Below are 21,879 nucleotides of genomic sequence, written 5' to 3' on the forward strand. Positions count from 1 at the left end.
TGAGTGAGTGGTATACGAAAGATCACTAAGGGTTGAGTTTATTTGCAATAAAAGGAACAAATATCACATCAAGATCTTCTGCATTGCTTGTCAATGGTTGTAATTTGGGATACTACTGCAGGGGTAAAATGACAATAAATACCCCACACCCAGTACTGTCCTAAATGTGAGTATCATTCCACTGGCTTGGAAAATAGTAACTGATAAAAATACTACTTTTTCTGAGAAACCACAACCAAGCAGAACTTTTAAATTTCAGCCTGCCAAGGGTAATACTATTGCATTACTGACTGTACAATTATAGACATTTTATATATTATACATCTTTACCATACTTTCTTTAAGGCTTAAGAACATGTGATGAATGTATTCACTGTGTAACTTTTTCAACATGTTATATTTTCTGTATTCCTTTTTCTGTAAAAACATAATTTATTATATTTTTTAAAAGTTACATAAAACTCACCTGCCCACTCACACACATACTTGAGAAAATCCTCAATGTTACAATTGAAAATGTTTTTATTTTTATTTTATTGATTTTTAATTTTTTTATACAAAAACAGACGAACTAGGTGACATTGATGTATACTGTACTGGAAAGCAGTAATGCGTGTGCGGTGAGCATGCATGTACATATTCAAATAGAAGCAGATGCCGCTGACATGACAGCCAGGGTTTAGCCACAGACGTGCCCTTCTCCAGTGCGAGTCAGGGCTGGGAGAGGTGGGGCTGGAGCTGCCTGAGCCTCCCCTACAGTCAGCAACACAGAGCACTGGCGCTTCACCAGAGGAGAACACCTCGAGGTCTAGCTGCTGTATCACCAAGGAAAAATCACACACTAAGCAAGGGGGTAAATCTTCACAACAACGTTATGATTTGAAACCAGTACTGTGACATTGTTACTTGGTATAAACAGAGGTCAGTGAAGTTCACAGGGGCAGTCAGAGCCAGCACATGAAATGATCAGAGCAGTAGATTAATAGCACCCTGATGATAAACCAGCAAGACGTGTAACTGGTTTGAAAACCATCAACGACGCAATGACGAGAAGATGAGACTGACATGCCCACCTCTGGCTTACCTTGGCATTTCCAATTCAAAGCAAAAAGATGAAAAATGGGGCAAAAGCCAACAGAGGCAATGTTTCCACAAGTGCACAACACCACAGCAGACCCTTCCCATTCCATACACGATGCGGGCGTGTTTGTCTTTCATATTGCAATGGCCAGTGATGTCACAATAGCAGCTTCATGAGCTTCGGATTGTGAGCTCCCCACATCTGCTGTGGCTCGTACTGGCATTGTGTGACACGTTCCCACAGCATGGAGACCTCAAAGACGAAGGACTTCCACAACATTTCATGAATTGAAGAAACCCTACAACCTCTTTACCATTACAAAATCCCACGGGTGCTCAAATACAATGCAGTGCCAACAAGGGGAGAGTGTAGAAGCAGTGCACTACGCTGTCTCTTCTAGAGAAGTAGTGAATGGAACATAGAAGTTATTTTTCTTATTCCACTTCAATGCCAAAAAAGCATTTTATATATATATATTATCTTGGAACATTTTCTGCAAAGCTTGGGTTGTCTAGCTTTGCATATTGAAAAAAAAAAAAAAAAAAAAACATTTTTATTAATTTTTTTATTTATTTACTTTTTTAAAGATTTTATTTCAATTGCTAGTATGACACCCTGAAAACTCTAACAGTGTCCTGTAGAATTAGTTTGGTCGTTTTTAGACCCTTGGTAGCCTGTCCTGTTGTGTGCTGTGCTCTTCTGCCCTGCTGTCATAGAAAAAGCGCCAGCAAGTCCTCAAGCCCTGTTTTTTACAGGGCAGGGCAGTACTGCATTGTGTCTTTTCAGGAAGTTTCTTCATCAGGAAAGTCATGTAAAGCGATTTCACAGTTACATTTCAATTAGCCAAACAATTCTGTTTTACCCCCTGGTCCTATTTAGAGGTGTTACTGTACAGACCTTTCTCAGTTTATCTGAATGTGTTTATTTTTCCAGCTAGGTAGTAGTAGTGTCCTGAGAGAGTGGGGTTTTTTTTAAGCATGGTTGACTCTTTGAATAGCAGTGGAAATAAGCATGCTAATAAACACCCAGTAAGCTCACTGAAAATCCAATTATACAAAAACATGTATTTACAAACATACCCAAGTAGAAAAGAAAGGAAATGAGCAGATAGATACCAATCTTTTCTATAAGCCTTGTACCAGCTGTGGAAATCTTGCTGCACTGGTGGACGGCCCTCAAAGCAGCCATATCGTGGACAAACATGTGCCTGTTTGTCAAGCTGGGTAAGGCTGACCTCTAGTGCACATTCTTGGGATTACACTCTGGGAGTATGATCGCATTCTCGCCATTCAAACAATTCCAGCTGCCAGCTGCCAGCTGACGGTGAAATTCAGTGAATACTGAACAGACTACTTTTGACATCTAATGCATTTCAGCTACAACTGACTTATAGCATTACAATGCACAGAATATTTGTTTTAGTCTGTGTGTGTGTGTGTGTGTGTGTGTGTGTATATATATATATATATATATATATATATATATATATATATATATATATATATATATAATATGAATCAGTTGGACGTGACAGCTTGTCATATCTATTGTCAATAGTGCAAAAGCTTCCCCTGATAAGGCACCAAGAAGTTCTAATCTGTCTCACACACCAGTACGGACATACAGGTTCTGGCTCCACCACTTTACAGGGACTGTCATGTCATCTGCAGCGCTTTCAGTTTGACCGCTTCGCTCTCACAATCCTTGGTGCAAGCTATTCCAGCAAGTGTGTGTTTATTTAAACTGGGGAAAAAAAAGGTCTAGCAATCGATGCCGAGTTGCAGAAATCAAATAAATAATCCCTGCACTGGGAAGGAGGGGGTCAACATGGAGCCTGAGGGACTTTATTACACACATCTGCAACTTTACTGTTGTCACCGTCATTCAAGAAAGGAACACGATCAGACACAAGCTCATTAGAACCCTCTAGTGGAACACTTCTTTTACACACCAATAAAAAGATTGCTTCAACAGGGACCCACTAAAAACTGTAAACGTCGCTGTGCCAGCTTAACCTTGCAAAGGGAGAACGGGATGGCGAGCAGCTCTCAGTTACTTTACTGCTTCGTTTAAAGGGTCTACTTGTAACAATATCGTCTTGTTTCACAGACCCCAATTAGCACTAATATTGCACTATTTTACCTAAATTAACAATAGCAACTCAAAGACTAGTGCAATGAAAGCCTGTGAAAGCAGCTGCATAAGTGTGGTGGACACGTTCCACCAGATAACCACTGATTCAGATGAAGTTCTACCTCATTTATCCAGACTGGAATAAAAACGTAACTGTGACATGAAGACAGAGGGTCAGCAACAGTGGACTAGTGCTGCTCCAGGTATAGATAATAAACCGGACCCCTACCTCTGGGGTGGTATAATACAGATTTGTTACATTAAACAGGATTAAAAACTGCAGTACAAAAGCTGATTGTCTCATTGACAGGTTTCACTCCTTCAATTAGAAACAATGCTGTTTTTTTTCTGATAAAAAGATGAGCCATTTAGATTTACATGCTGCAAACTGCATACTGTACACTTCCAACTGCATTGCATTAAACTGCTCCTTTAATTAACCCCTTTAGAAAATGGATGTTCTCCACAAACACGCTCAGTAGCTGAACAGTATAATTGCAATTCTCTTGATTTGCACTGAGAAGTGGTTACACTGATTCAAACACATTCCCCTGTGCTTCCCATTACCTATGGAAGTGTAGTGTGTTACAATACCAGTATACAGCATGAAAAGTGTGTTCTCTTATAGATGAGGCCTGTATATATATATATATATATATATATATATATATATACACACACACACACACACACACACACACACACACACACACACACACACACACACACACACACACACACACTCGTCATGGGAATGCAGAACAGAGGTTCAGTTCCATCCTGCATCACAGTCAAGGCACTGGGGATCCATTTTCACTCCTACAGTACAGCAGGATGAGGCTGTGTGACTCCCATTCCTCCCGGGACAGAGCGAAAGCGAAAGAAGGGCAACGGGAAGCCGATGACGAGGCTGAGCTCCCGGGGAAATTTCTAAAATTCACGGCCTGTAAATCTTAATGACGTCTTTGATTGGCCGCCGGCAGATGGGGCAGCAGGCGTTGATCTGCTTCTTCAGTTTGAGGCCGCAGGCGTTGCAGAGGCACATGTGCCCGCAGGTGTAGATGACTGTGTCCACCTCCTGGTCGAAGCACACGGTGCATTCTCCGTTCTTGCTTCTGGGGGGCAGCTCTGGGGGGGAGAAAGCTGGGGAGAGTGGGGGGCTCAGGGGGGAGCTTGGCGCCGTCACTGGAACACAAGAAGATACACGAGGTTACCCTCCACTCAGTTACGTGTGCGCACATGAACATTTTATTTTTTTAGAAGGAGACTACCCCAGTAAAAAAGAACATTTTACACCCTCACATAAAAAAAATACCCTGATTACATGATTCAGTACTGAGATTGATGATACAGTAATGAGATTGATGAGCTGCCATAGCTAATACAGTCAATATTGTTTTTATCTACTGGTTTAATGGTGAGTGAAGGGACGCTCGAAGTCCAGAGATGAGGTCTGACGTACCCAGGGATGATTCGGAGGTTGAGAACGAGCGGGTGACGCTGAAGGCCAGGTCTGAGTCGCTGTCATTGGGGGTCCCTCCAGGGGAGCCTGACGGGGATCCGTTTGAGGAGCTGGACTGCATGGACCCTGCAGAGCGGAGAGAGGAGGAGTCAGGGGCAGGGTCAGAACACCATCTCACAGTGCAGACTAGACCTCTACTGCACAGACAGGAGACATTGTAACAGCTAAAATGGTTACTGTCTCATCCAGCGCTAAACACAATTCAGAAGTTAGTGTAAAGATCTCAATACAGGTTGGTTACTGATGTTCTAGAAAGGGAGCATGTGATCAATAGAGAATATATTAGGTGGGTATAGAGGATTCTCAAACTCTGCAGAGGGAAAGGAAGAACCTTCTTATAACCAGACTGTGGTGGATCTACTAAACCAAGTGTACTTCCAAGACTGTTTCACATGGGGGCTATTGAAAGAGATAGTGAGGATCTCCTGAGATAGGGTGAAGATCTGGGGGTTTGGAAGGGAGAACCTGGAAGGGAAGGGCTGAGGTACATACCCAGAATCCGCAGGCGGTTGACGGCTCCGTGGAGACTGAAGAAGGCCCAGAGAACCTGGGAACTGTCGACACAGAGCAACCTGCCCCGGGAGACCCCGTTCACCCCATGATGGACCTCTCCACTGGGCAGCAATGAGAAACTGAGCACATCCCCGGGGCTGGGCACAGGGAAGCCTTTGTACACCACCCAGTACTCCTTGCGGTCCAGCAGGAACTCTGGGTCTGTTGGCAGCTCACTCGTCCGCAGGGTCCCGGGGTTGCAGGATGTCACCCCGAACAAGAACGCCCCAAAATAGGGCAGCCCCAAGTGGCCCACTTCTACAAACAGGGTCTCCCCGATGTGTAGGGGCCGGTCGGTGAACAGTAGAGTCCGGCTGCTGTCCAACCAGTGGATGCATGCGGCTGTACGATCGGCAGACAGGCTGACGTCCGAGCCCCGCACTGGGTGGAAGTGCAGGTCAGTGTCCAACACAGGTGGCAGGCCCCGCAGGCCCCGGGATGAGGAGGAGGAGGAGGAGGAGCAGCAGGGGGGGAGCTGGTGGCAGTTACCCAGCTGCAGGGTGGCGATCTTGGCAGCGGCAGCTTGGTTTGTCTCAAGCTGGTTGTTACTGTAGTTGGCCGAGTCGTGGTTGCTCTGGGGGAGGTAGGCGCTGAGTCTGGCTGCGCTGAGCCGGCTGGAACCCACGCTCTCCGCAAACATGCTCTCTGGGGAGGGCAAGAGGAACATGGGGTATCTGTTTAACATACTGTATCATCACTTACTGTAGCTAGCTCTGACTGAACTCATACACTAGATCCTTTTTTTTCCACCTCTTATAATATTGTATGAACCTGTCGAGTTCATTGTGATTTCATTTTTCTTTAAGTAAAAATGTTAACCCTTGTTGCTGAGCTGTTCTGGGGTTTCAACACTTCCGTGTTAGGTTTTGCAGGCTGGCTGCAGGGTTACAAAATGTTCTGAATGACCGAAGTCCCCACCAGTGCTTTCCGTGGGGTGCTGAAATTCCACAGCAGCGCAGGAACAGTTACGGACAAGCAGCAGGCATTACCAAACATGGCCAGGGCTTCTGACAGACAGAGGATAAACAGAAATCCAGGAACCCAGCATAGGGCCCCCAACTCTAAAGATAACGCTGTATGGCGCAGCACTGAGAGCCTAGTGGGACGTACAGGCTGGTCCCTTCAGCACTAACAAGATAGCAACCAAGGCACCTCTCTTAGCTTCTCCAGAGCGCTAATCACACTTCACTTGTGTTTCTATTCATGGCTCCCCATCCAAGTGAGACTGAAAGAATCTACCCTTAAAACCCCCCTCACTCACCCAGCAGCGTGACCTCCTGCGTGATCCCGTAGATGTCTATGATCGCCCACAGGGGTCCCCCGACACTGACTCCGCAGTGGAAGAGGAGAGGGTCCCCCTCGTTTATGCTGTAGAAGATGCGACCATGCCTGTCAGCCCAGAAGGCCAGCACAGTGTCCCTCACGGCCAGCCTCTCCGGCAGAGCCTTGGCCCAGAATCCGGGCCGGGTCACCAGGTCGGGACAGGCATACTTGGGGATGTCAGCGGGGTTCAGCTCTCCGGGGTCCATGCTGGTGAATCCGAAACGCAGCGCCCCGCTCCAGCCATTGTGCACCCCAGAGAGCCGTAGCCGCACCTTCTCATACAGCCACACGGGCCGCTGGCTGAAGGCGATCCCGTTGCAGAAGCTGTTCTTGCGTGTGGCCCTGCGCAGCTGAGAGTCCAGCCGGATGTTCTTGCCCTTGGTCTGGGGGTGGAAGCGAGGGGGCTCCAGGCTGAGCCCAGCGTGGGGTGCAGATGTTCTGGGCAGAGTGTAGTAGTGTCTGCTGGGCACCGAGCGGCTCTGAGGGTTCACTACTGAAAAGAAAAGGGCAGGCTTTGGGCAAGATATTACTGAGAGAATCTGCAGTGCAGTGCAATAGTTATTATTACAGTGTTAAGTGACAGATTTACTATGCTTTTACACCAATGTAAAAGTGTGACAGTAACTTCAAGACCCATTCACAGCAGTGTGTTGTTGTGTTAGGCCCAGCAGCCAGTGCAGGGAATGCTTGCAGCAGTATTCTCTTCCCCAGAGGCCCTGCCTGTTCTCCTGCTGGTCCTTGGATTGAAGATGTTTATACAAGGCCATCCTCCGAACAGCACATTCACAAGCCAGTTGCGTAAGCAGCGCACATTCCTATAAATTTACAATAGCATTTCACAAGTAAAGGAACTGTACATGCCGGCGGGCATCGCAGGCACAAAGATCCTTCAGTGGAACATCTGTTCTCCTAAAACCTCCAAGGATACAAACAGAAACCCTGGGGAGGTGTGGAGGGTGTGGGGCTCCCACTTCCTGACCCGACTGCTCTGCCAAAATTCTATATATATAAAAAGTATGAGTTCAACAAACAGTTTTAGTTAGATGCAGACTCCCCCAAATTAGCTCTGGTACTGTAGACAAGAGGGGGAGGGAGAGGGGTAGTGGAGGGGGAGGGGGGAGGGTATGGGTGAGGTATTGTATTAATTGTTTGTTTATAGATCTTGCACTGATCCTGATTACATTAAGGTTAACAATGTTTTTCACATGCTTGCTTCTGTGAGCGGATTATTTCAGCATGCTTTGGTTTTTTGTTCTAATAAATATTAAACATCCAGAGGGAATTTTTTTTTTTTTACTGTGATTCTCATAAAAAGAGCACAACAGGCTTGATTAGCAAGAATAACACAGACACTGCACTACAAAAAACACCAAGACCACCGTCCTTTTATACATAACGATTTCATTGAGAGTTTAAACCGCAAACCACCATTTACACAAAAGGAAGCGATCCCTGCCGGGGATGCTCTCCAGATGTATCCGAATAGGAACCTTCCTTCCAAACTCTCAAAGATAAACCATGGTCTTGGCTCAGGTGTGCATGCTACTGTGGGAACTTCCCAGAAAGATCTCCCCCCTCCAGAAGAAAAACAAAGCGATAGAGGCTGGCACGAGATGACAAGATGTACAAGAGGATCTTTAGAAGAATCTTCCGGACTCAAGCCATGGACCTTGCTGACGAGAAACAAACAGGACGTTTACATTGGGGAAAGCAGTTTGTTCAAAAGGGAAGCCACTTTTCCTTTTGCAAAAACACAAAGCACACCTCATTGTTTTCATGACAATGCAAAACCTGCAACGTATCTATTGTTGTTACAACATGGATGCAGGCAGTGGCAGCAGTGTACAACTACAAATAAAAGCATGAATACAATATTTAAACAAATAGGGAGGCGCTATGAGAAAAGCATCTGCTTTGTTAAGATTAAAATCTCTCTCTTAAGAGCAGGGGTGACGAGCTCCCTTTATCTCTACTAACTACAAGCCATGTGTTTTATATCACAAAGGCTGTAATTGGGGTTTGAGAGAGAATTTATCTGACAAATAAAGAGTCAGAGAGATGTACCAACTAGCTTCCAGAGATTGGAACAAAGCCAGGCATGAAAATACACTGTGATGAGATGAGGAACCGAAGCCACAAGAGAGAATAAATCTGCCCAACCTGCTGTAAAGTTTATTAAGCCCTGTGAGTAATAAATCACTGTTTATGAAGCATGGAATGAGAGTCACTGGCCTTCAACTGCACTGCACATTGGGAGGTCTCGGACTCGACTTGGTGGACGCTGGTCAAACTAAAAGACGCAGTACGGGGGGGATTTGCAGAATTAAAAGCAAAAATTACAACCATACAGCGGCCAATCAAACCCTACCTGTATTGACTCTTTGCAATACCACTTTAAGATTTGAATGGCTACACGCCTTCACCGTATCTAGTCTATAGCCAACAGATACATGTACTAAAGCAACAGTAATCTCCGTTGTTTGTATTTAAGGTGTTATTGGGAACAGAAGCTTGCCAACCAGTCAGCTCATATACTGCATGTATGTATATGATGCAGAAGGAATGAGAAGTTCCATGAATTCTGCAAAGAGAATTTTAAGGAGTCAGAATTGTATTAATATTCCTTAAACATAATAAGATACAGTGCTGCACTGCATTTCATTCTTTACTTAACAGTCTTTGAAAGAGGTCAATGAGATCCTTCATATGCACAGAGAGAACAGGACCTCTGTTTACGCTCTCCCTTAAAGAGGCTGGAGCTCAGGGGGAGGAGTCACTAGCACCAGATTCTTCACAGGGGTCCCACACCCACAAACAAACCTTTTTGGACAGGTGATCTAGATGCAGAGAGGTACATTCTACTGGTCTGTCGAACTGTTGGTGTTGCTGGATCTGACCAGGCTTCAAGGAGGCGAGGCTGCAGTTGCCTTGTTGCTGGATCTGACCAGGCTTCAAGGAAGTGATGCTGCAGTTGCCTTGTTGCTGGATCTGACCAGGCTTCAAGGAGATGAGGCTGCAGTTGCCCTCTGATGTTGAACCAGGCTGTTCTGTCCTCTCTTGCATGCATGGATTTACCTGCCTGCATAAACTGTGCAAAGGTTTAAATCTCAGTATCTCTCTCGCTCGCTTTCTCTCTCTCCTCTCTCTCTCTCTCTCTCTCTCTCTCTCTCTCTCTCTCTCTCTCTCTCTCTCTCTCTCTCTCTCTCTCTCTCTCTCTCTCTCTCTCTATATATATATATATATATATATCCAAGCAATATATATATAAGATATATATCATATATACCAATAGGTTAGAAGTGGCTTCAATATCTTTCATTTCTTACTGTATTTTATTTTTTGTTCGGTTGAATCCACTTCACAAGGCAGATTGTCTAAATTTCAAAGATAATGCGTACATCTCTCTCAGGTCAGACACCCATGGGTTCCCGTGCCGCTATCCACAAACTCTGCACCACCCTTGCTTATTTTAATATCACCTCTTGATTTATAATAAGGCTATACCCAGAAAAGCACAGTTATCCTGCTCTGAGAAACTATCGATAGACTTCCTTTCCCACAGAGACTGGGTCCCCCTGCTCCAGCACACTCTCAGTGCTGTGAGAGCTCCTGTTCCCACACTGGCTGGGCCCCCTGCTCCAGCACACTCTCAGTGCTCTGAGAGCTCCCGTTCCCACAGAGGCTGGGTCCCCTGCTCCAGCACACTCTCAGTGCTGTGAGAGCTCCCGTTCCCACAAAGGCTGGGGCCCCCTGCTCCAGCACACCCTCAGTGCTGTGAGAGCTCCTGTTCCCACACTGGCGAAGGCCCCCTGCTCCAGCACACTCTCAGTGCTGTGAGAGCTCCCGTTCCCACAGAGGCTGGGTCCCCTGCTCCAGCACACTCTCAGTGCTGTGAGAGCTCCCGTTCCCACAGAGGCTGGGTCCCCTGCTCCAGCACACTCTCAGTGCTCTGAGAGCTCCCGTTCCCACAGAGACTGGGTCTCCCTGCTCCAGCACACTCTCAGTGCTGTGAGAGCTCCCGTTCCCACAGAGGCTGGGTCCCCTGCTCCAGCACACTCTCAGTGCTCTGAGAGCTCCCGTTCCCACAGAGGCTGGGTCCCCTGCTCCAGCACACTCTCAGTGCTCTGAGAGCTCCCGTTCCCACAAAGGCTGGGTCCCCTGCTCCAGCACACTCTCAGTGCTCTGAGAGCTCCCGTTCCCACAGAGGCTGGGTCCCCTGCTCCAGCACACTCTCAGTGCTCTGAGAGCTCCCGTTCCCACAGAGGCTGGGTCCCCTGCTCCAGCACACTCTCAGTGCTCTGAGAGCTCCTGTTCCCACACTGGCTGGGCCCCCTGCTCCAGCACACTCTCAGTGCTGTGAGAGCTCCCGTTCCCACAGAGGCTGGGTCCCCTGCTCCAGCACACTCTCAGTGCTGTGAGAGCTCCCGTTCCCACAGAGGCTGGGTCCCCTGCTCCAGCACACTCTCAGTGCTCTGAGAGCTCCCGTTCCCACAGAGACTGGGTCTCCCTGCTCCAGCACACTCTCAGTGCTGTGAGAGCTCCTGTTCCCACACTGGCAAAGGCCCCCTGCTCCAGCACACTCTCAGTGCTCTGAGAGCTCCCGTTCCCACAGAGGCTGGGTCCCCTGCTCCAGCACACTCTCAGTGCTGTGAGAGCTCCCGTTCCCACAGAGGCTGGGTCCCCTGCTCCAGCACACTCTCAGTGCTCTGAGAGCTCCCGTTCCCACAGAGACTGGGTCTCCCTGCTCCAGCACACTCTCAGTGCTGTGAGAGCTCCTGTTCCCACACTGGCTGAAGGCCCCCTGCTCCAGCACACTCTCAGTGCTCTGAGAGCTCCCGTTCCCACAGAGGCTGGGTCCCCTGCTCCAGCACACTCTCAGTGCTCTGAGAGCTCCCGTTCCCACAGAGGCTGGGTCCCCTGCTCCAGCACACTCTCAGTGCTCTGAGAGCTCCCGTTCCCACAGAGGCTGGGTCCCCTGCTCCAGCACACTCTCAGTGCTCTGAGAGCTCCCGTTCCCACAGAGGCTGGGTCCCCTGCTCCAGCACACTCTCAGTGCTCTGAGAGCTCCCGTTCCCACAGAGGCTGGGTCCCCTGCTCCAGCACACTCTCAGTGCTCTGAGAGCTCCCGTTCCCACAGAGGCTGGGTCCCCTGCTCCAGCACACTCTCAGTGCTCTGAGAGCTCCCGTTCCCACAGAGGCTGGGTCCCCTGCTCCAGCACACTCTCAGTGCTCTGAGAGCTCCCGTTCCCACAGAGGCTGGGTCCCCTGCTCCAGCACACTCTCAGTGCTCTGAGAGCTCCCGTTCCCACAGAGGCTGGGTCCCCTGCTCCAGCACACTCTGCTGTTCTCTAGTGCAGATCCTTGGAGAGTGTTTCAGCTTACAGTAAACTAGGCAGGACTAAGCTCCAGGAAGTGCAGTGAGTGCCCTCAGCCAGCTCTTTAACAGACCCTGCCCAGAGGATTATTTTATTTTGAGCTACTTGAGAAACAAATTCTGTAATAAGAACCGTTACGAACACGCTCGTCTTTATCACTGAATACAAGCTGTGTTTGTTCGAATTTCTGTCTCAGCACTATCTACCACAGACGTGCCAGTCACTCGGCTCTAACTACTAGACCACACTGCCTCCCAGTCACTCAACTCTAACCACTAGACCACACTGCCTCCCAGTCACTCAACTCTAATCACCAGATTAACCACAAATCCAGTCTTCTTTACCAACTAGCCCATATTGATGCATTCCCTCCATCTTTAGGCCACACTGGTGCCTTGTCCTGAGCTCTTACAACTAAGCCAGGCAGTATGGTAACACAAAGCAATGCGACACCTGGAAGAATCACTTCTTTATCAAGGACTATTAAAGCTATAAAAGATACTATTATTGTATCAGCTGTACTCACACAAAAGGCATCTGATACAGTAAAACTCATCTGAGCTCAAATACATTCTGGAAAACAGTGCACCGTTATTAATATGTGGTTTACCACCAGCTCTTAAAAGAAAACAACCAAAGTATTATGGAATTTATTGTGCTGAAGAGGAATCATTACTGCAGTCACTTTTTCCAGTAACGTCACTGTCTGAGGCCAAACACACAATTGCTCTGCAGCCTTAAAAATGTCATTCAAACCTGAGGCTGCAATAAGCGCGCTTAGCATTTGCAAAGAAAACCTTGTTATCTTTTAGCAGAGGGCCCTCACAGCATGCTAAGAGTCCACCATGCTCCCAGCTTGGAATCGGATGCCCACAGATGAATTCCTTGGAAAGGCTGAAACGGATTTAATAAGATGAAGCCCTGAAACCATTTATAGGGAAGCCTATTCTATAATCATTAGAGGCTGTGGTGAGAGGTTTTTTCATGTCTGATAGAGAACAGATGTCCATAATAACACCAGCTCCATCAAAAAGCAAGGCTATAAAAAACTATTAGTGGTGTTTTATTCAAATCAGATGTGCGCTTTATTACAAAATGTGGGATTTCTTTATTGTCCATGGGAAATCTGAACCCAGATCCAGGAATGTAGGAACCGCTGTTTGGATGCAGGGCATCTTTGTTGATGTTGTTTGTGAGAAGCTGTTTATCCAACACAAGACCTTCTGCACTGCACAGCAGCCCAGCACTTTCTCTAACCACTGAGCTACTCAAACCCACTGCCTTCCACACAGCAGCCCAGTGCTGTAAAAACTGAGCTACTCAAACCCACTGCCTTCCACACAGCAGCCCAGTGCTGTAAAAACTGAGCTACTCAAACCCATTGCCTTCCACACAGCAGCCCAGTGCTGTAAAAACTGAGCTACTCAAACCCATTGTCTTCCACACAGCAGCCCAGCGCTGTAAAAACTGAACTACTCAAACCCACTGCCTTCACACTGCAGCCCAGCACTTTCTCTAACCACTGAGCTACTCAAACCCACTGCCTTCCATATTCCATTTCAATATGTGTGTTTTTAAATTTTATATATATAAAAAATTTAAAAACACACATATTGTGTATATGATTAGTGGTTTCTAGTCACAGAATAAATAAGCAATAGTATAATGTGACAAAGACAAAAAGTATAAAGACAGCAATGAAATCAAATAGAAATCATTCAACGTTTTTTTTTAAATCTCTGCTGTACTGTACATGGTTTATTAAAACCTTCGTAGGGAAGCATTTTTGGAGACCTGTGTTAAGGGTTAAATGGAACGCAATATCTAAATGTTCTGCTAACTTCATATGTATTGACTCCTGATCAGTAATATCACCCCACTTCGCCATTGCAAATCCTCGATTAGTGTCCTGAACGGAAAGGAAAGCATCTGCTGAGGACATGTACATCATAACAAGCCAAACAGAGGAGCAGAATAGGGTGGAGCAGTGCATGTCTAGGTATTTATATATCACAGTGATGCAATTACATGCTAAACGAGAAGCCCCTCTGGATTGAAAAGCTCTGTTCCTAGAGTTTTCTGGCAGTAACGTGAAAGGGGTCTCCTCAGAGACTGTAGTCAGGTTTTCCACCTCCTTCAGTTAAGCAGGGAGCAATGCCAGCCCGTTCCACCCACGTCTTTCTATATCAGGTCTGTCAGCGCTAAACGATGACCAAACAGAGCTCAAAAACAGAGTGCTAGAAAGCAACACACAGGGTCAGCACTTGATTGCAGAAGTGTCTATGTAATAGTGCTTGAGTATTTCACAGTACAATGCATGGACAGGTATAGCGCAACTCTAGTTACTCTGCCAGTATTTGCATTAGTTTCCTGCAGGTATACAATATCAATTTTAACATCTAAAAAGCTGTCATAAACAGAAAGATTAAATTGACTGGCATCAAGGTAGACAAAATACATCTTACATTTAAATAGCTGAGAACTATGACGCCCAGGCGCAGTGAAAAACTCTTCAATCACACACAAGGGAATAGTCAGGAGACAAGAATCTGTTCATCTGTTGACACAACCATGGTAACACCATATACAATGTTGCTTGTGGTCTTTTTGCACAACAAATCACAGACAGCTTACTTTGTTGCAAATACAGAAATGCTTTTTTATGTTTACATGTCAGGGGGTGCTAAAAAGTATTTTTCGCAGTGCTTATGTTATAAAAGTACACTGCGTGAAAAAAATAAATAAATCTCTCCACCAGTAAACTGGTAAATTATACAAGCTTTTCCCAGGGCATGTTGTTGACATTCGATAGAGCTGCGGCACCATCCTAATGCATGCAGCCTGTAAACATCTAACAGAATGAAATATACATTTACAGAATAGAAGGTCGTCACTCATCTATGTTCCTTTCTAAGCTCCTTATAACATAGTGAATATGTAAAGACCAGGCCAATTCAGGAACCATGCACAGGAACCTGATCTAATAAACACACGGGTGAGCCAATGCAATGCAGTGATGAACCAATCAGCCACTGCAGACAGTCCCTGATACAACAACACCAGTGCCAGGGTGTAGACCCAATTAAACAATACTCTCGTACACAGTGGTATACAAACACCAGGTTAACGGAAGCATGACTTTGTATTGCTTCTCTGTAACAGATGCTATACGGGTTGACATTCTTCATAAAGGACAGTGAGGATGGGGAAGCATAAATATTACACAGCAATATCTGTTGTGGAGGGGCCTCTTCAGTTTTGTCTGCGTTGCCATGGCTCCCCAGATACATGTGTTGTGTTTTATTTATGTGCGCTTCTTCTTGGACACTAAGAGGAACGCTCAGCCATCTCTCCCGGATTCAGAATGCCCCACCCCCCGGGCCTGACAGCAGTCAAGCACAACCACAGGAGCAACCACCTCCCTGAACCCCAATCTGTGCGCGTGCTTCAGCAGAGACAAAAACCGGACATGCTGATCTGTTTCAGCCTGTGGGAGTACGGTCAGAGCAGAATATTGCTGCTGCAGTACAGTGTGCCTTGACAGCAGGACAGAGGGACTTTACGACTAGGAGCAGCACAGCACTCCTAGAGTCTGAGCAATACATGACACTTTAGCCTGCAGAGTGTGGGCCAGATTTACTACTCACCCATCAAGCCTGGACCTTTTTTTTTTTTAGTGAAGAGAATTCCAAACTGCTAAACTATCTAGAAACATGCAGAAGGTTCCTGTGGGAACCTCCAGGGATATTTATTATCTTTTGCTTTTAAAAGAAATAACAGGTGTTGACTGTGCATGGTGATAAATGTTCTGTGAACCTAAGCCTGAGTGTCTGTTTCCACAGCAGCTGCTTCGAGTGGCCAAGTTACAATCACGCTTTAATATGATGAGTATTAACAAGGAGCAACACTTTATCACATCTACAGAGACCAATGTAAAGCTTCAGTTCCTGTGAACTTTATAGCCCTGGAACGGAAATAAGCAGTCTGATCCATTCCTGGTTTTACTAAGAGTTTAATAAGGCACTTGTTACCTTTACACACCGTGGCTAATCAAGCTTGTTGTAAAACCTGGAATGGGGAAAACTGCTATGGAATAGGACTCTCATTTCCATCCATATAGTTGAACATGCTTATAAAAAATATATTCCTTTAACCAGTTGTTATTATGAAAAGCTGTCTAATATTATTCATAACGTCGTTTATAACATGTCTACAGATTAATTATTGATTGGTTATAACTGACCCCAGTTTTTTTGTAGATGCTTTGTGCGTTTCTTTTTTCTGCTTTTATTTTGTTGTACACACACAAAGAGACACCTTTAGAATTGATTTCTCTGAGCACAAGTGGGTGGGCCAAGGATGAGCAATGCCTAACCTGAACTGTTTTGCCCTTCTATTCTGGGAAATACGGACATAAAACGATTCATAGAACACCGCTGTACAGCTCCATTGTTCTGAATACATAATGCACAGCATTGGAGACCACTGTTACAATAGCTTTGAAAACATGTAGATTCTTTGTGCATGCCTCCTATTTTCAGACACACTGATGTATCATTGCTTTTTCCCTAAAAGAAAACTAAATGCAAACAAGAAACGGATGGTTTAATGCTTGATGAGGCCACCTAGTCGGGTATTATTTAGCATGTAGGTCTGGTAGAAATAGATACTTTCCTGTCAGTTCCACTACAGTCTGACAACACAGCCCCAGCCACAGCGAAATTCCTGCAGTAAACAACATTGTGTCATTGCACATCGAGGGTGCTGGTCCGCGATTCATTTAGAGCATTGTGCAATGCCCATATTTTCACAAGGTTGTTTTAAAACTGCGCATTTCTGAATCTCAAAGATAAAACGTGTTTTGCATTCACCTGACCACGCTTCTGCATACACGCCACGCTGAGTGACGTGCCTGCACAGTACAGTAGAGTAATTCACGTTGTTGGACACAGCGGGGATGGAAGCAGTCGGACGGCAGCTGGAACAGTGGCTACGGGCTATCAGTGATGGCAGGACAGTTGTCAAGCCGAAGTTCCAGTTCATTGAAACAGGTCATTGCGGTGAGCGAGTGTTTCCAGCTTGCAGTGCGTGACTTTTAGCAGAGCTTTCACTAGAAACAAAGAAATAAAATAATAAAAAATAACACGTTTAAACCGCAATAGCTCGCAGCGAAACACGTGGGCTGGCTGCTACTCAGTACTGTGTCAGTGCAAATGCAACATTTTGAAATTCCGTTTGACTTCATTTAGTTTCTTAACTCATAATCTTAGCCACTAACGTTAACTTTTATAGGACAAAAACATTTAACATAACGCATCCGGTCATGTTTTTAATATTATTATTTTTTTGATGGTGATGATGATGATGATGATGATGATGATGATGATGATGATGATGATGATGATAATAATAATAATAATAATAATAATAATAATAATAATAATAATAATAATAATAATACATGTGTAGGCCTATTACTTTTGTAATAGTATTACTCAGTTTGTAATTGCAAGCCATGGAATGACAATGTAGTTATATTCTGCGTAGTTAAATGATCCGGATTATTTACCTGTATGCACATGATTTCGCATCTTTTGTATTGATTTATTGAATGGAGTGGAAAGCTCAACCCACGCGTTGTCTTTCACAAGAGATCGACTGCCCTGCGCAGCCCCTGCTATTTCCAACAAATGTCAAACTGACGACAGGCAGGCAGCCGGGGGTCCGAACAAGCAACGGGTCACACACACACACACACACACACACACACACACACACACACACACACATCGCACCGGCCAGCTAAGCCTAGCATCGCTACCTACTAATCCTGTGAGGGACAACTTTCCATTCAGCGAGAAACTGCAGTATCTTTTGTGAAGGTACAAACGAAACAAGTAAAATGTAGGCTGCTGAAAACTAGAAACTAGTAGTAATAATGATAGCCGACTATGGTAGCATAATTACTACAATAATAATAATAATAATAATAATAATAATAATAATAATAATAATAATAATAATAATAATAATAATAACATTATTATGATCAAATTGCTTAGTTATTTGTTTTTTTGATTTTTGTTTATTTTTAAACCGCAAGGCTTGGACTCGAAATTCAGCAGTGATTTCTGACGGTCGAAATTCAGTAGTGATTTCTGACGGTCGAAATTCAGCAGTGATTTCTGGAGTTTTCCTTTGGTCAATGAAGCAATCGGGTTAAATCGGTGATCGTGGTAGGTCTGGAATCTATCTACTCGACAGCTCCCCAAGGAGTTAAAAGCGTACCAGACTGGTCATCACTAGTATAATACCAACTGCCAACTGGCAACAGAGAATAGCAATGTTACCGGGGTAACCAGTCTATACTTATTAGTAGAATGTGACGTATATATATATATATATATATATATATATATATATATATATATATATATATATATATATATATATATATATATACACACCCTCCACACAAAGTAAGCACACACACACACACACACACACACACACACACACACACACACACACACACACAAGTATTTATCTTTTTCATCAGGGTAATCAATGGTGTACCACGCGAGACCTGTTGTGCATTAGTGATCCATTATGTCTTCCCTCCACATTCTTCTGAAATCACCAAGAAATGTGGAAATGTCACGAAAAGTAGCTGTCAATATCCAGATCAAAATGAAAACAATGAAATTAAATACATGGGTTTCATTACAAAAATAACATCTCCGCCACCTCAAATGAAAGCTCCTGTTTAGCCGTCTAGCTTGCATCTGATTATATCAGTTATCTCGGCTTTGCCAGTAATATCTGCTAATCAATATCAGTTTAAGATTGGGGTTAGGGTTTCTTGGTTTCAAGGTAATAACATAACAATTATAGGTTAGGGTAGGCTACTAAAATACAATAATACCGTTAACACGGGTTGTATAAACAGTAAAGAATCGTGCAAAATGTACTGCTGTGTATTTCCTATTACGTGTGTTTGCACAGCAGTAGTGTAACTAACGCATACACCCTCGCTATTTACACGCAGCAGGGGTGTAAATAGGCACAACCAACTTTAAATGTAATGACAAAAAAGAAAAAGAAAAAGAGGCGGCATAGCCAATACAAGGATTGGGATATTACATGAACGCTTATTACATAAGTAAACGAGTTAACCAGGGGAACTGAATGCACAATAAACCAGTTAACTGATAGATCACCTACAAGCAAGCCTAGCCCTGGTTATTATGAGTTTCTATCTCCCTTAAGAACCGTCTCCTCAGCTCACTCCCGTATTAAACCGTCATTTATACCGTACGAATGAACTCAATCTGCTTGTCACCCCTGCCTGTACCCGCTCGATAGCCTTGTACTCCTCACACGGGACAGAAACCCTTCTGAGAAAGCATGCAAAGATTAGGCAGAAAGTGTGAGGTACGCCTGAACACATGTTAATATTGCAAACCCTGTCCCCACTTTATATATATATATATATATATATATATATATATATATATATATATATATATATATATATATATATATATATAATCTGAAACGACAACGACAGCCACACAACATAAAGCAGGAATAAAAAGCCCATACCTAACAGAGGTTTGTGTGCTGTATTCCCCATTATATTCTTTGCTCAGATGAGAACAAGTGGATTCCAATTAGAAAGCCCTGTCTTGCTTTCATTTATTTAGTCGCTCCAGAGTTCTGAGGAGGATGCATTACTGTAGCCTATACACAGTGATTTGTATATTGGTTTCCAATGCGACCTGGTTTATTAGCGCGCAGGTCTGAACCTCCGCACTCGCTTACTGCTCATCTCGTCTACTGTAAGCGGCTCGCTGTCAGAGAGCTTCACTTATTGCTCCCCCCTCCCCCCTCCTCCCTCTCTCTCTCTCTCTCTCTCTCTCTCTCTCTCTCTCTCTCTCTCTCTCTCTCTCTCTCTCTCTCTCTCTCTCTCTCTTTAAAGCTACAGCGCCAGTTGCACACTGGTCAGCATGGATTGCAACTGGTTAACTTGAGTTGAGATGGGCTTCTCGAGCTCCATATACTGTATACTACCCTACCTCAAGACCACGTCTACACATGTTCACAGTACGGTATGCTTTTTTGTTTGTCTGTTGCAAACACAACTGGAGCGACATGCAGTAGTTATTACTGTACATTTATGTGTGTCATTAATTCCTCAGTCACGTCAAACTGAAACTTGCCATTGACAGTCACTGATACACGCCTCAGGACTGACAATGTTATTGCAACAATAATAACAGAACACTTTTATTCACAATCACAAATAACTGACTCAGCACACTGTATATTTCATAACTCTGACCAGATAACAGTAATGGAGGGATATTTTGCTTTCAGATTCTTCTGCATTAATATGATGACTCATACTCCCACAGACACTGTCACATTGTTTAAGAAGAGCGACCACAATTATCCATGGTTTAAAAGGCATGGCATATGCAGGCAGGCTAAAAGAATCTGAATCTGTTCAGTCTTGAACAAAGAAGACGATGCGGCGACCTGATTCAAGCATTCGGAATTTTAAAAGGTATTGACCCAAGGGACTTGTGGGCTGGATAGCCTCCTCTCGTTTGTAAACTTTGTTACGTTCTTATGTTCTTATACTTATACTGTCACCCCCCTCCCCCGCCGCCCCCCACACACTTCAGACCTTCCGTGCTGTATTGTGAAGTTGCTCCAATGCGGGTGCACTGAAAAGGTTAGTATGAATGCGGTTTTTTTTGGCGACCCCTTGTGGACACCAACAGCAATCGCGCTAAAGTTTTCAATTTGCATTTCACCATTTCAAGCGCTTTCAAATTAGGATATTGTGGGTTGACAAGAAGTCCTTTAGGGTCAAATTAGCTACCTGTCTGTACAAAGAGGAGGGGAATCTTCTGCATTCAACATGAGAGAACAAACCCCAATGGGGATCTGTTAGCCACGCAGACTCTTGTTCAGTTGTAGATGACACATCTTTCCAGTCCAGGCTAGCAGTCTGTGCATCGGTCATCCTGCATGAAAATCAACTGGTGTGAAAGTGCATTGAAGTGGCACAGAACACTGGAATACTGAGCGTGTTCTTCTTTCATTTAAACCCCCAGTATATCCCTGTTGATGTGCAAACACACTCAGTCAGACGGACCAGTCCCTAGACAGATCAGTCCCTTCTAAATTCTGGCTTTATTTTGTCAGCGTCCTGTGTATCTGAGCTTTAGTAGCTTGCGTGGGACTGAGTATTTACCAGACAGTTTTCAGTGTTTTTCCCCACGTGAAGGTATGCAGTAAAACTGAATTTGGTGCTCTTCTGTTTCAAAGCAGACTGAAGGTCGATTTTTAACAGATTATGTATTTCATACGTCGTTATCAAAAGCTGGAACAAGAAATACATTCCCCTGTCAAGCAAGAGAAATGAGGTCTGGTTTACGCCAAATGCAATTTGCACAATTATATATATATATATATATATATATATATATATATATATATATACTATATATATATATAATATATAGATATATATATCTATATATATATAATATATATATATATAATTTGTGAATGAAAAAAAACACAAAAAAAAACCTTAGGCATACATTTGAATCTATGACCCTTATGAAATGTTTTGCAACATCAACAGTTTGATTTTTACTTTCATGGTACAAATTGCATTTTGGTGTAAAGACCTTGGTAAATCAGACATTAGTTTGAAGACCCCTTATAAAAGGTTTCCTCTGTATTTGATCATAGTATGTTTTAGCATTGCTTTTACCATTGTTATACTTTGCATTTACCTCAGTTTAACATGGTTTGCCAAATTTATTGATATGCTTTACCATACCTTGCTATTATTTACCATGCTTACCTATGCT

General features: G+C 44.3%; 1 protein-coding gene across 5 annotated transcripts in view; it reads right to left on the reverse strand.

Moving 5' to 3' along the window:
- Positions 1-21: 21 nt before the first annotated feature.
- LOC121297084 (E3 ubiquitin-protein ligase NEURL1B-like) overlaps positions 22-21,879 on the reverse strand; it is a 57,280-nt gene continuing 35,422 nt past the window's right edge. Inside the window, exons 1-5 of one of the 5 annotated variants that reach the window (XM_041223100.1) lie at positions 19,592-19,817; positions 6,550-7,101; positions 5,229-5,933; positions 4,677-4,802; positions 22-4,399 (exon numbers count right to left, since the gene is read on the reverse strand). In XM_041223100.1, the coding sequence (XP_041079034.1) occupies positions 4,152-4,399; positions 4,677-4,802; positions 5,229-5,933; positions 6,550-7,101; positions 19,592-19,622 (1,662 nt within the window). In that variant the 5' untranslated portion in view covers positions 19,623-19,817 and the 3' untranslated portion in view covers positions 22-4,151. Of the gene's footprint in view, positions 4,400-4,676; positions 4,803-5,228; positions 5,934-6,549; positions 7,105-19,591; positions 19,818-21,879 lie in introns of those variants that run through there. The other 4 variants (XM_041223099.1, XM_041223098.1, XM_041223097.1 and 1 more) reach the window with 4 other exon arrangements.

The sequence above is a fragment of the Polyodon spathula genome, chromosome 22 (assembly GCF_017654505.1).
Source record: "Polyodon spathula isolate WHYD16114869_AA chromosome 22, ASM1765450v1, whole genome shotgun sequence".
NCBI lineage: Eukaryota > Metazoa > Chordata > Actinopteri > Acipenseriformes > Polyodontidae > Polyodon > Polyodon spathula.